Source organism: Rhinopithecus bieti, unplaced genomic scaffold (genome assembly GCF_001698545.2).
Source record: "Rhinopithecus bieti isolate Rb0 unplaced genomic scaffold, ASM169854v2 scaffold_65275, whole genome shotgun sequence".
NCBI classification, from domain to species: Eukaryota; Metazoa; Chordata; class Mammalia; order Primates; family Cercopithecidae; genus Rhinopithecus; species Rhinopithecus bieti.
Window position 1 is genome coordinate 1035729 of NW_016826376.1, and position 13466 is coordinate 1049194.

A 13466-nucleotide genomic window follows, 5' to 3' on the forward strand; every position below is an offset into this window, starting at 1 on the left:
AAAAAAAAAAAAAAAAGTCCTTTGCCTTGGATACCACAGGAGAGCACAATAAATAAATAAATAAATAAATAAATAAATAAATAATTTTTTTTTTAAGTTCTCTGCCTTAGAAAGTAGCAGACGTGTGAGTTTTACTACTTGGGAAGCATGTTTCCATTTCAAACTCCCTGTTGGCCTGGCAGTCTGGCAGGGGAGGACTACAGGGATTCAAGACGCAGGTCATAGCCATGCTCAGTCCCCAGATCCCAAACTGCTGGCACTTGTGCTCTCACAAGCCTACTTTTATTATCAGGTACCTCCTACTGCAAAAGGTGGGGCTTCTTCCTCCTCCCATAGGAGTTACTGATGGCCAAATTAACAAGCTAAAGGAGTAGGTATATGAGAATAAGATTGATTTACTTAAAATGGTAATTATGCTCTTTTTTAAAAAATGAAGCCTTCAAACTATTACGGTAGAGAAGGAAATTATTAATTTTGATTTAATTCCTAAACAGATTAAAAAATGTTCTTATATCTTCCTCCACAGAAAATTTTCAAACTGTTTCCCAAAGGGCTTAAATCACCTTCAGTATAGTCATGTGTTATTTATACTGTGTTGTTAAAAGGTGGTCAATGGAAGTTACATTGAATCTCACTTTATAGCTGAGAAACTAAGGCACAGAGAGATCCGCTGTGTGAGGCACCAGCGCTGGCTCTGAGAGGGACTCTTCTTGACCTTTAATGTGTTCTCAGTTCGTGTTTACTTAGCTCCCTTTATCTAAAAAAAATGACACACACACACAGAACATCCAATAGCTATAAAAAGCTTTATCCATTTGTTTTTAAGAGAAATGAAGTGTGACCTTGAACATAGCTGCTTGTGGCTCTCCCAGTTCATAAAATGGGGGTTTTCCTGTGGCCATTTCGATGATTGTACAGCCCAGAGACCAGATGTCTGCTGCTTTTCCATAGCCTCTTGGTCCTTTATCTATTATTTCTGGTGCCATATACTGGAGGGTACCTGGAAACAATTCAAACACATTTTCATTTTAAAAAGATAAAACAGAAGGATATCTAATGACAGTTTCAATTTTCTACAGGAATTAGATAACTGTAAAAACATGATTCAAGTCCTAATATATTTTGTGAGTTCCAGTTTACTCTGCTATTAATAAAAGTGGAAATAGCAGTTTTTATAATGGATTTCATCAGTGACATAAAACTACTTTGCCAATATTGTCTGGTTCTGAATAGGTATGCTCTCATTCCCTAGACAGTGGAGTATAAGTGAGGCATCATTTCACTGGGCCTCTTAGAAACTTCTAACAATTAGTCTTTTGAGAACAATAACATCAGCACACATTTCTTCAAATGCATGAAGACTGTTATTATGTATACTTCTAATCTTTTCCAGAAAAGAATATAGTTCATTCATACATTTCCTTAGCTCTATCTCTATTTCTCAGTTCCTAAATTGAATGCTTTAGCTCTTCTGTTTTCATTCTTATTTCTTAATCATGACAGCATGAAGATTCTGAAAGCCATTGTGAAAATTAATGCAAATAAATTTCTGGTGTGCCCTATTCTGTAATCCAAATATACATGACTCCTGCTGCTATCTGTGGTCCATGGACTAACAGGTTTAAGAGATCAAAGACAGGCCATGAGCCACCCATACAGACACATCATCAGATACCGTGACTAAGAATAAAATGAAGGCTGGGCGTGGTGGCTCACAAAGTGCTGTAATCCCAGCACTTTGGGAGGCCGAGGCGGGCGGATCACGAGGTCAGGAGTTTGAGACCAGCCTGGCCAACATGGTGAAACCCTGTCTCTACTAAAATACAAAATTAGCTAGGCATGGTGGTGGGCGCCTGTAATTCCAGCTACTCAGGAGGCTGAGGCAGGAGAATCGCTTGAACCCGGGAGGTGGAGGTTGCAGTGAGCTGAGATCATGCTACTGCACTCCAGCCTGGGCAACAGAGTGAGACTCTGTCTCAGAAAAAAAAAAAGAATAAAATGAAAAGGGAAGAGTAAATTTAAGGTTGCATGGAATCAGACAGGTGGAGAGTGTAGTATAATGGAAAGAATTAAGTGGAGAGGGCCACGAGCCCTTAGTCTGCTTCTGGCCAAGTATATCCCAGGTAAACACACAACTACAATTACCTCATTAACCCAAATGAGAGGCTGGATTTGAACTTCAAATACCCCATAAAGTGGTTTCCCAAAGTCTAGCAATGAGTCAGAAGCACGAATAAAAACACATTACCACATACCCTGCTTCTGATACACAAATAAGAGAGTCAGGAAACAAGAACTCATCCAAGATGCCATGTTGAATTACTTCAAATCATGAGGTGTTTGCCAAAAGAACTGCTTCAGTATTTTCTGATTCATAACCAAAGTGACAGACATTTTGATAAATACAGATGACACCTTTTAGGAATGCCTTGTGCATGGTTTATAGGTGAAAACAGTTATGTAAAATTCCTGCAAACTGTTCCTCTGAAAACCACTATCATAGGAGAGAAATGGACTGTTGTTTACAAAAATAAAAGTGTATCATTTTCGTTACGTATTGCCATCTTTCTAGGTTTATCCCGCAGACCTTATCACTGCATAGCGGTAGTTCACGTTCACATACAACTGCATATGTCTGCTCTCAGAAAGCCTTTCATCTGGCCAAGGACAAGGCAACCATGCTCCCCAAAGACTCGCCCACCCTTACTACAAAATTGGTATGATTTCTCTTCATTTGTAGCTTTTCCCCAAGTGATAAATTTATGATTTAAATACGCTCAAATAGTCTTTTAGAAAATGCGTTGAAGTCTACCACCCCCTTTTGTTGTATCGGGGCCTAGAGTAGAATTCATGAGAGAATTTAAGTTGCATTAATAGCTAAATAGGAATTATAGCAGACCAAAATTTGGAAATTTTTAATTTTTAAACATCGTAAATTGCACAATTCAAGTAATGTCAACAACAAATTATGCAATATTTGATTCATCAGATAACATTTCAAAGAGCTCCATCTGCCAATTGTGTTTAATTATCCCCACTGAGCAAGTGCCAGAAAACAGGTTGAGTCATGTGTTCTTATCTGCTCCTCTTTTTACTCCATAAACACATGACACATAGTATTTTAAACAAAGCAATTTACGAAGCTGGATAATGAAGATGAGAGCCAACCTGAACATTGGAGGAAAATCAACAAGAGTATTTGCTCTAAAACTCATACCTCATGTATCTGCATTCTAAAGTTTTTTTTAAAAATTGCTTTGAATTAGCTATTGTAGAATTTCTTTGCTGCTGCAACTACCCAGGGAGGTGGTACAGCTTAGTGGTTAATTAAACTCTAACGTCACATTTCATTCACTCATTCATTCATTCAACAGATCCACATTGACGGCCTACGATGGGCCAGGCACTGTTCTAGGCACTTAGAATACAGCAGTGGAGAAGACAGACAGAAATACCTGGACTTATGTTTTTGCAGTAGAAGCCAGATGATAAACTATCAGCACAGTAAGTAAATTACACAGCATGTTAGAAAGTGATATATTATGACCAAAAAAAATATAGACCTGAGTGAAGAGGATCAGCAGGAAGGCCGCCATGGTAAATAGGGTGTTCATGGTTGGTCTCACTGCAGAGGGGACATCTGCACTGAGACTGGAAGAAGGTAAGAAAGTTACCCATGTAGGCCGGGCGCGGTGGCTCAAGCCTGTAATCCCAGCACTTTGGGAGGCCAAGACGGGCGGATCACGAGGTCAGGAGATCGAGACCATCCTGGCTAACACGGTGAAACCCCGTCTCTACTAAAAAATACAAAAAACTAGCCGGGCGTGGTGGCGGGCGCCTGTAGTCCCAGCTACTCAGGAGGCTGAGGCAGGAGAATGGCGTAAACCCGGGAGGCGGAGCTTGCAGTGAGCTGAGATCACGCCACTGCACCCCAGCCTGGGCGACAGAGCGAGACTCCGTCTCAAAAAAAAAAAAAGAGAAAGAAAGTTACCCATGCAGACAGCTGGGGTAAGTGTGGTAGCAGCAGGAGGAAAAGCCCGTGCAAAGGCTCTGTGGCGGGGCCCTGCCTGCTGTCATGGAGGAAATGCAGGAAGGTCCACGTTTCTGGCACAGAGTAAACAACAGAAGAAGAGTAGGAAATGAGGTCTGAAAGGGAACAGACTCCGAATCAGGTCAGAGCCTTTTCCCCCACTATAAGGGTTTTGACATTTGTTTACTCTAAAAAAAAAAAAAAAGCCACTGAGGGCTCTGAACAATAGGACCCTGTTTGTTTCAGAGGGATCACTCTTGCTGCAATGTTGAGAGTAGACAGTAGGGGGCAAAAGTGAAGCAGGAGCACAGCTGGGGAAGCCACAGAAAATGCAGGTGAGCGATGAGAGTGGCAGCGGCAGAGGCGGTGAGAACCGGTCCAGTGTTGGTGATGTTTTGAAGACAGAGCCATTAGGCTTCCTGGATGGACTGGGCTGGAGTGTGAGAAAAGAGAAGTGCCCTGGATAACACTATGTCAGGAGTGGCTGCCAACTGAGACAGAAGAGTGTGCCGGGGACAGGTTTGGGAGAAGATAATTAATTCCTTTTGGCCTGTTAAGTCTCGCTTGAGTCTCCGCTCTATTACTAACTAGCTTTGTGACTTTGGGCAAGTTATTCAACCTCTTTGAACCTTCATTTTCTCACCACAAACTAGGATAATGATACCTAATGATTAAGGCTGATATATGAATTTCAATAAAATGTATGTAAAGCACTTAGTGCAGAGCTAGGTATACAGTAAGCACTCCATAAATGGTGATTACTGCTGCATTTTCCCTCATCAAAATCACCAAGAGGTTATACAGACCAATTTATTGACTGAGCACCTGGGACTAAGCTCCTGAGACTTGATGACCACCAAGTTCATGTTTGAAGCCTACAATGTACAGAGCCCTCGGGACCAGTGCTGGGGACAGATCTATGCATGTTAGTGATGCACGTCACTCTTACGTGACACCAGTGGAAGAGGTCCGCAAAGGGCTCTGTGAGGACTGCTTTCCTACAATTCCTTTGGAGATTTTACAAAAAAGATGTTCCCCAGATTAGTAGCACAAGATATTGTATTAACATCCTGTCCCACAAAGTGTGTGAAAGGAGGGATTTTCCTCTCAGAAGTTACTGAGTCTTGACAGCACTGAAACTGCCACTTGCCAAGTTAAGAGTATGAGGAAAGAAATGTAAAGACATTTGAAGTTATTAATAGGTCAGCACTTAGTTTTTTCAAAAAAAATATTCAAAATGTGTTAATTCTGTACCCTAAAATACCCATTGCCTTGAGGCGGGACCTGGGTCAGGGGTATTGCTGACTGAATGCTCTGGGGAAAAAACTTGACACAGAATGTCTCTCTCTCCTCCTACAGGAAGGCAGAGAGAAAGATGGACTAAAGCCAGAAGGCAAAAGCAAAGAGCAAACAGTAGATACAAAATCTGAGTTCTGGCTAGGCGTGGGGGCTCACACATGTAATCCCAGCACTTCGGGAGTCCAAGGCAGGTGGATCACTTGAGGTCAGGAGTTTGAGACCAGCCTGGGCAACATGGTGAAACCCTGTCTCTACCAAAAAAACCACAAAAAATTAGCCAGGCATGGAGGTGCGTGCCTATGGTCCCAGCTACTAGGGAGGCTGAGGTAGGAGAATCACTTAAACCCAGGGTGGGAGAGGTCACAGTGAGCAGAGATTACACCACCATACCTCAGCCTGGGTTACAGAGCGATACCCCATCTCAAAAGAAAAAACAAGAACAAAAAACTGGGTTTTGCCAGGCATGACATCCTAGATACCTAGGAGCCTGCAGTGGGTGGACTGCTTAAACCCAGGAGTTCAAGACCAGCCTGGGCAACATAGCAAGACCCAGTCTCCAAAAAAAAAAAAAAAAAAAAAAAAATCTGAGTTCTATCCGGTAAAAACTGCTGTGACTTCTGACTGCAATGTCACTTCTCTCCCAGGAAATTTTCTCGTCTGCAAAATGGAGGTACTCCCACCTACCTCACAGAAGTGAGATGGGGCCATGTTGCTTCATATTAGACCAAAGATTATTCATGATCTTTTTCTCTTCCCTTCCCCTCCTCTTTTTTTTGGGGGGGGGGGGGCTAAATTTCTCTCTATAAGAAGAAGAACTTAACACTTCATGAGAATCAGCATGATGGAGTGATAAGAACTAAGAGTGGAGATCAGGTTTGAAATCTTACACACCCTCCCTATAACTATTGGGCAGTCATGAATCTCTTGAGTCTGAGCTTCCTCTTGGCTACTGTTACCTTTTTGGAAATCACTTAGTCTCCACCCTCCCAGTACTTTGCATCATAGGCAGCTCGGTGGCTGCATTGTCTAACTTCTCAGGAAAGCTCTCTCCCTCCCTTCTTCTGAGACGGTGAGTCACTTCCTCTTTCTGAATTGAAATCCTAGGTTATTTATATTGTGGAGTAGGGGAGTCAACCACAGAGAGTAAACAGTAAAAGAGGGAATTTATCGTCCAAATGGGAAGTGATTAGGGTATGAGTAAGAATCACAGAGAGGTTGGGCCAAGGAAATGTTTAATAAAAAAAAAAAAAAAAATCTTGCTAGAGTTATTGTAGGCCAACCAGGAAAGAAGTAATTACATGAAAAGAAAACAAATAACAAGTTGAAAATTAAAAAAAAAAAAATCTTCAGTGGCAGTAAGCAGGAGACTAACTAAGCAAGTCATATACATACAGGAAGAAAAAAGGGCCAAATCAAATTCTGTAACACATACCAACATTGGCCAGGCGCGGTGGCTCACACCTGTAATCCTAACACTTTTGGAGGCCACAGGTGTATCACTTGAGCCCAGGAGTTTGAGACCAGCCTGGGCAACATGGTGAAACCTTGTCTCCATCAAAAATACAAAAAAATTAGCTGGGCATGGTGGCGCATGCCTGTAGTCCCAGCTACTCAGGAAGCAGAGGTGGGAGGATTGCTTGAGCCTGGGGAGTTTAAGGCTGCAGTGATAGGTGATAACACTACTGCATTCCAGCCTAGGTGACAGGGCAAGACCCTGTCTCAAAAAAAAAAAAAAAAAAAAAAGAAAAAAGAAAAGAAAAGAAAAGAAAGAAAAGAGAAAAGATATCAACATTACTGTGTGTGAGAACACCAACTGAATTTCTCTCTCACATTATGCTCAAACTCAGCAATTATTTCTTTAATTACATAAGATCTGTATCATCATTGCAAAAACATACCAGTAAAAGTTTCAGTACAAGGGTTTATGCCAGCAAGCCTCTTTGATGTCCCGAAGTCAGAGATCTTGAGAACACCACTGTAGGTATTAATCAACACATTGTCACCCTAGAGAACAGAGGACTTTAATCACAAATGGTATCTTTCTTCAGATACTGTCTATTGTTGACTTGGTAAGTCCAATTTAAAAAAAAAAAAAAAAAAAAAGGTGTCCTTACAGCAACCAACAACATAATTCTGTATTCTTCATTAATAGTTTATCTCAATAGTGAATTCTTGACATTGTTTTTTGTTTACATATTATCAGTTTGAGACCAACCGCCTTTGCAAAAATTGCAACAGTGAGAAAATTATGACAGTAAAAGAGAACTGATCTAACCACCACCATCTTGCCTTAAATTTCCAAACTGCCCTTGGTCATTCCGGGGTGTAGACCAAGCTCACTTGGAGAAATTTAATTTATCATTTATAGTTTAGATGATAATAGCCCTTCCCCAAAACTAAACCATCTTTGTAAAACTAATGAAAGACCACCAGGTTAAGAGGATGAGAGGGGCCTAAAGTCCACTAAGATGCAGGCGTAGCCAAATGATTATCAGCCCACTGTTCTGGGGGGTCACAAGATTCGCAAATTCTCCAATTGTTCCTATAATTGACATCACTATTGTAGAACTGAAGACTGGCCTTTTGAGATGTCTTTACAGGCTTCTCCATTTCTGACTATCAGATGGCATCACCCAGACCTGTGACTCTGGACTCAGCCAGTCCTGTGGCCCCCACCCAGAACTAGACTCAACACACAAGAACTATTTTCCACACCTCTATAATTGCATCCCCAACCACCCAGACCCTAGCCCCCTGCTCACCAAACCATCTTTGAAAAACGTTAGCCTCTAAATTTTTGGAGAGGCTGATTTGAATAATCATAAAATCCAATATCTTGTTTGGCCATCTCTGTGTGTATTAAACTCTCAGTTGCAATTCTTATATCTTGAGAAATCAGCTCTATCTGGTCAGTGGGCAACATAAACTCATTGGGTGGTTATAAGTTCTTCATAATCTGCTACTCAGATCACAAGATCAAATATGATTCCTAACTGGTTAGATCTTATTGCTATTTACAGATATATAATGATGTATGTATAATTAAATTATGATTTTCATAACTTTCCAGTTACTTTATTTTCTTTTCTATGTTTCTTTACTTCTTTTCCTGGAATATGTAGAGATATGATAGATAAATGGGCATTTTGGTTGATTTTAGGGTAGTAATATTAACTTATTTTCAATAGTCCAGACTTTGTAAAAAATGTATTAGTTCTGAATTTTCTTTTTAAGAAGAGAACGTAAAGTTATTATTTTAGCTTATTTTAGAGAATCTATACCTTATAATTATAGTTCAATCAATGAATATGTGATACTTGTGAGAAAAGGGAATTTTTTTTCTTCTAACCATTCATTTATTGATTCAATAAGTATTTACTGAGTAGCTACTATGGGCAAGGATACAAAGATTAACCAGCCTATAAGTTCCTCAGGACCAGAGGCCATCTCCTGTTTACCTTTAGACAGCTGTATCCCACACCACAGAGTTCCTAGGAAACATTGTGTAGTGGGAGCACAATCTTGTTGGCTGAACGCAGTTAAGCAGTTTGTTCTTTGAGCAAAAGCATTAAGACATGAACATAAAGAACTGTTTCAGGGGTAAATGATTTCTTATATTTCTGCTGTTTCTAAGATTTACTTATTCACCATTCTAAATTAATACTCATAACACAATATGACTTTTGCAAGTAAAATAATAACCCAGCAAAGAAAGAACTCATGAAAATGAATGCTGGTGCACCTTACCTTTATGTCGCGGTGAACTATCTGATTGTCATGGAGATATTTTAATCCTTCCAGTATTTGCTTTGTATAAAAGCCAATTGTTTGCTCATTATCTTTTAATGGACCCCATTTGGAACGAAGGAGAGCAGAAAGACTTCCTGTAAAGTAGGGATAAATAGTAAATAAATCCTCATTCAAATGAGCTCTTTAAAGCGTATTAATAATGTAACAGTAATTTAAGCTAACATTCATTGGTTCTTCACAGTGGCCCAGGAGCTGTACTAGATATTGGGCTCAAACATGAATTTGCAAATATCCCTACTCTAAAGATGATTGCTATCAAATATGTCTAAGTAAAAGGCCAATGTCTACTGCTAACTTTAATTCAAGTCATGATGATTGATACGGAAATGGTTTCCATATTTATGTATTGTCTCTGTGAAATTATATAATTCACTTGTAAAGCTTCTGGAACTTTAAATTATTTAAGCCTTATTATTATTTAAGGAATGTGACTTTGTGGCCTGAGTCATGTAGCATTCGGTTGTAACTTCTGATTCTGCGATTATAGGCTAAATCTCTTCCGCATTTTTGTCCTGTAAATGATTGGGAAAGACTGAATGGTGCCAAATAAAAGATCCCTTGAGACCATTACCCCTCCTTATGGAATATTAAAATAATCTGCCTTGGAATATAAAGCTGTAACCACTTAAATGTAATGACCTTGTGTAGAAGATGTTGCCACCCTGTTAGTCTTCGGCCTATGTAAGTTCAACATGAACTTCCTCACTTTGGAACACTGGCCCATTCTTTTGGAGTCTGTGTTTCCTGGGTGGCTATCCTCAAGCTTTGCACCAGAATAAACTCCATACATTAGGATATTTTCTAAATCTCATTATTTATGGTTGACATCTCCTAACAAACTGGAGGTAATGTCACATGTCCAATTTCTCTCTCAGTTTAGACAGATGAAGACCTGTACTCTAGTAAATCCCATTCAAGTTTTCTCCCCTTCAAGGCTCTAAAATTCACACTTTTAAAGAAAGAAATATCTCTTACCTCCAGGGACCTGCTCCATGAAGATTTTAATGAAACCGTTCTCACTGAAAGAGCCCAGATACTGGACAATATTTTTGTGCTTCAGGTGCTTATGCAATGCTATTTCTTCATGCAGGGGCTGAGAGTATCTAAAAGACATGCAGTTGTCAATGAGTTAATTATGTAGCCAGACCTTACTGTATAAATTTAAACAATACAAATGGAAAATATCAGCCAAATATATGTCCATATGTGAAACCAAAATGACCGTTTAAGGCCTTTATTTCTCCTAAGGTAAATTCTATGAAGTTGAAGTTGTGGTAGGATCTGAGGGGAAATGTGTCAGGTACTAAGCCAGTTGTATACGTTAATTCATTTCCATGAGAAGGTAGTGTTGGTATGCTCATTTTACAGATGAGGAAACTGATTCACAGAGAGGATGACTGACTTGCCCAAGATCCCAAAGCTAGTAAGTGACAGAGCTAAGATTCAAACCCAGGAGAACTGAAATCGTCCACACAGTTTACTCTCCATATTAACATATTAACATTAACATGACTTTCTATTCCACTGGCCTCATCAACACAACTTTATTATTGACTATAAAACTTTACTATCACAATTTACTAATGATCAGGAGACTCTTGTCCAGGAAGACAAAACTTGCAAATAACTTTAATGTACATTCTAGAACTTCCTGAAAGGCCTGTCAATTCTTCAACAGCAAACATAAAACCACTCATAGGTCAAATCTCTTTAAGCCCTTTGCATCAAAAATCTTCACCTTACTGTGTCCACTAATTCTATTATATCATGATTTTTTACCTAATCCTCATGAAGCCTCCACATTGAAAGTGTGACTTCAAAATTATGTACTTGATATATGTTGCTGATTCAAATTATGAAAGTTATTTTATATTTCTGGAGCAGAACAACACTTTTGATGATTATTGGAAGTACTGTAAAGCTTTATAGACTCTTAACCACCCTGAATTTAATGTAGCCCTAATGTAATTATTGTACTGCTTGCCAAAGAACATAATTTCAGCAAATTGAGTTTTAAAAATCAAATTGGCTTTTATTCATGATTCATGAGCCAGGCAGTATCCAATCCACATAGGAGGTCCACTGGGCATGGCAAAACAGTGGGTTTTCTTTTGTAAGGTAGCTTGAGCAGGAACAAAAACAACACAGAGCAAAAGCCAAGTGGTTAATGTTAGGTTAGTTCAGGTTACTTCCCTTGCAGGGGTTAAAGCAGAGGGGACTGCCGGGCGCGGTGGCTCAAGCCTGTAATCCCAGCACTTTGGGAGGCCGAGACGGGCGGATCACGAGGTCAGGAGATCGACACCATCCTGGCTAACACGGTGAAACCCCGTCTCTACTAAAAAAAAAATACAAAAAACTAGCCAGGCGAGGTGGCGGGCGCCTGTAATCCCAGTTACTCGGGAGGCTGAGGCAGGAGAATGGCGTGAACCTGGGAGGCGGAGCTTGCAGTGAGCTGAGGTCTGGCCACTGCACTCCAGCCTGGGCAACAGAGTGAGACTCTGTCTCAAAAAAAAAAAAAAAAAAAAAAAAAAGCAGAGGGGACTTCCTTATCATGCCAGCTCAGGTTGGCTGGGTGCCTTTTGATCAGTCCCTGTGACTCTGTTTTGTTTTTGTTTTTTGAAAATTGGCCTGTTTGAGAATTTATTTGGCTATCATCTCTCTCCTGATTTTTCAGAAGGCCAGATCTTACAAGTAAACTGCTTAGTTTTGGTTTGGTGATGTGGAACCCTAGCATGGTTCCACAGGCTGGTCTGTTGGAGCCTAGTGCAGGAGCTCAGTCCAAATCTGTAGCCTCAAATTTTACTTAAGAAGCTAAATATTGTAGGGTGTCAGCAACAATAAATACAGACTCAAAGGAATTCCTCTCTCTCTCTCTCTCTCTCTATATATATAATCTAAATCGAATATATATATCTCCTATAATGGAGGCTACCGGTGTGAAATACACTAATAATTCACATTAGTGCAAACCTGATGTCTCACATTTGCTTCAGTCCTACATGTAGGAAATCCTTAGATCTTACACTGACAAATCCATTGGTTAATATTGAATAATGCTATTTTCAATAAGCTTTTTAGAGTAAGTGCTATAGCTAAAGCAATTCGTTTATAAAAATTTAAATTCACTTAATTTAAATTAATTTTTATTATCTGTGTAATGTTTCCAGAAAGCAGCCAACAGCAATAAAAACAACCAAATACTTGCATTTTGGATTGATTATTCTTTTTTTCTTTAGAATTGCTTTAGGAACTATGAAGGGCAGGTATTAAAATGAGCACTTTAATAGTATACCAGTTAGAGATAGCAACAACATTTTGATAATTGCTTGAGTGAGATAACACCAGAAATACCAATATACAGTGTTACCAATAAGGTATTTAGGTAATGACTCTCAACTATAAGGGTATTTACAAGTTGCTTCTTCCATGAGGGTTAAAACACTTTGATGTTAGTTCATACCTGCTCTTTTTTTTTTTTTGGAGATGGAGTTTCGCTCTTGTCGCCCAGGCTGGGATGCAATGGCGCGATCTCGGCTCACTGCAACCTCTGCCTCGCGAGTTCAAGCGATTCTCCTGCCTCAGCCTCCCAAGTAGCTGGGATTACAGGCGCCTGCCACCACACCTGGCTAATTTTAGCATTTTTAGCAGAAAGGGAGTTTCAACATGTTGGCCAGGCTAGTCTCGAACCCCTGACCACAGGTGATCTGCCCACCTCAGCCTCCCAAAGAGCTGGGATTACAGGCATGAGTCAACAAACCTGGCTCACAACTGCTATTGATATGGATTAGTGGCAAATACTGTGCCTCTGTATTCTACAGAGTTAAGAGATAAAGAAAAATCTGAAACAACCAACTAACTCAGATGATGATGATGATGCTGATGATGATGATTATTTAAGACAGGGTCTCTCTCTGTCACCCAGGCTGGAATGCAGTGGCACGATTACAGCTCACTGCACCCTCAGCCTCCCAGGCTCAAGCAATGCTCCCATTTCAGCCTCCTGAGTAGCTGTGACTACAGGTGTGCACCACCATGCCCAGCTAATATTTGTATTTTTTGTTTCACCATGTGGCCCAGGCTAATCTCAAACTCCTGAGTTCAAGTGATCTGCCAGCCTTAGCCTCCCAAAGTGAGATTACAGGCATGCACCACCATACTGGGCCCTCAGTTAATTATTAATCATAAGGCTCCCACCTTCTGATTCTCTACTGAAAATCAAAACATCAATGCTTAAACTTAAGATCCTGGAGAAGCAATATCCTTACCTTATTACTTAAACTAAGAAGATAGGTCAAAATTTGCAATAATGGTCAGAATCCTTAACCTA

The 13466-nt window shown here is 40.0% G+C and overlaps 1 protein-coding gene across 1 annotated transcript in view; it reads right to left on the bottom strand.

Annotated features, from left to right (window-relative positions):
* Nucleotides 1-13466, bottom strand: part of MAP3K5 (mitogen-activated protein kinase kinase kinase 5) — a 248516-nt gene that overhangs the window by 50627 nt on the left and 184423 nt on the right. Inside the window, exons 16-19 of the mRNA XM_017863432.1 lie at nt 10115-10242; nt 9077-9213; nt 7228-7333; nt 843-1000 (exon numbers count right to left, since the gene is read on the bottom strand). Of these exons, the coding sequence (XP_017718921.1) occupies nt 843-1000; nt 7228-7333; nt 9077-9213; nt 10115-10242 (529 nt within the window). The remainder of the gene's footprint in view (nt 1-842; nt 1001-7227; nt 7334-9076; nt 9214-10114; nt 10243-13466) is intronic.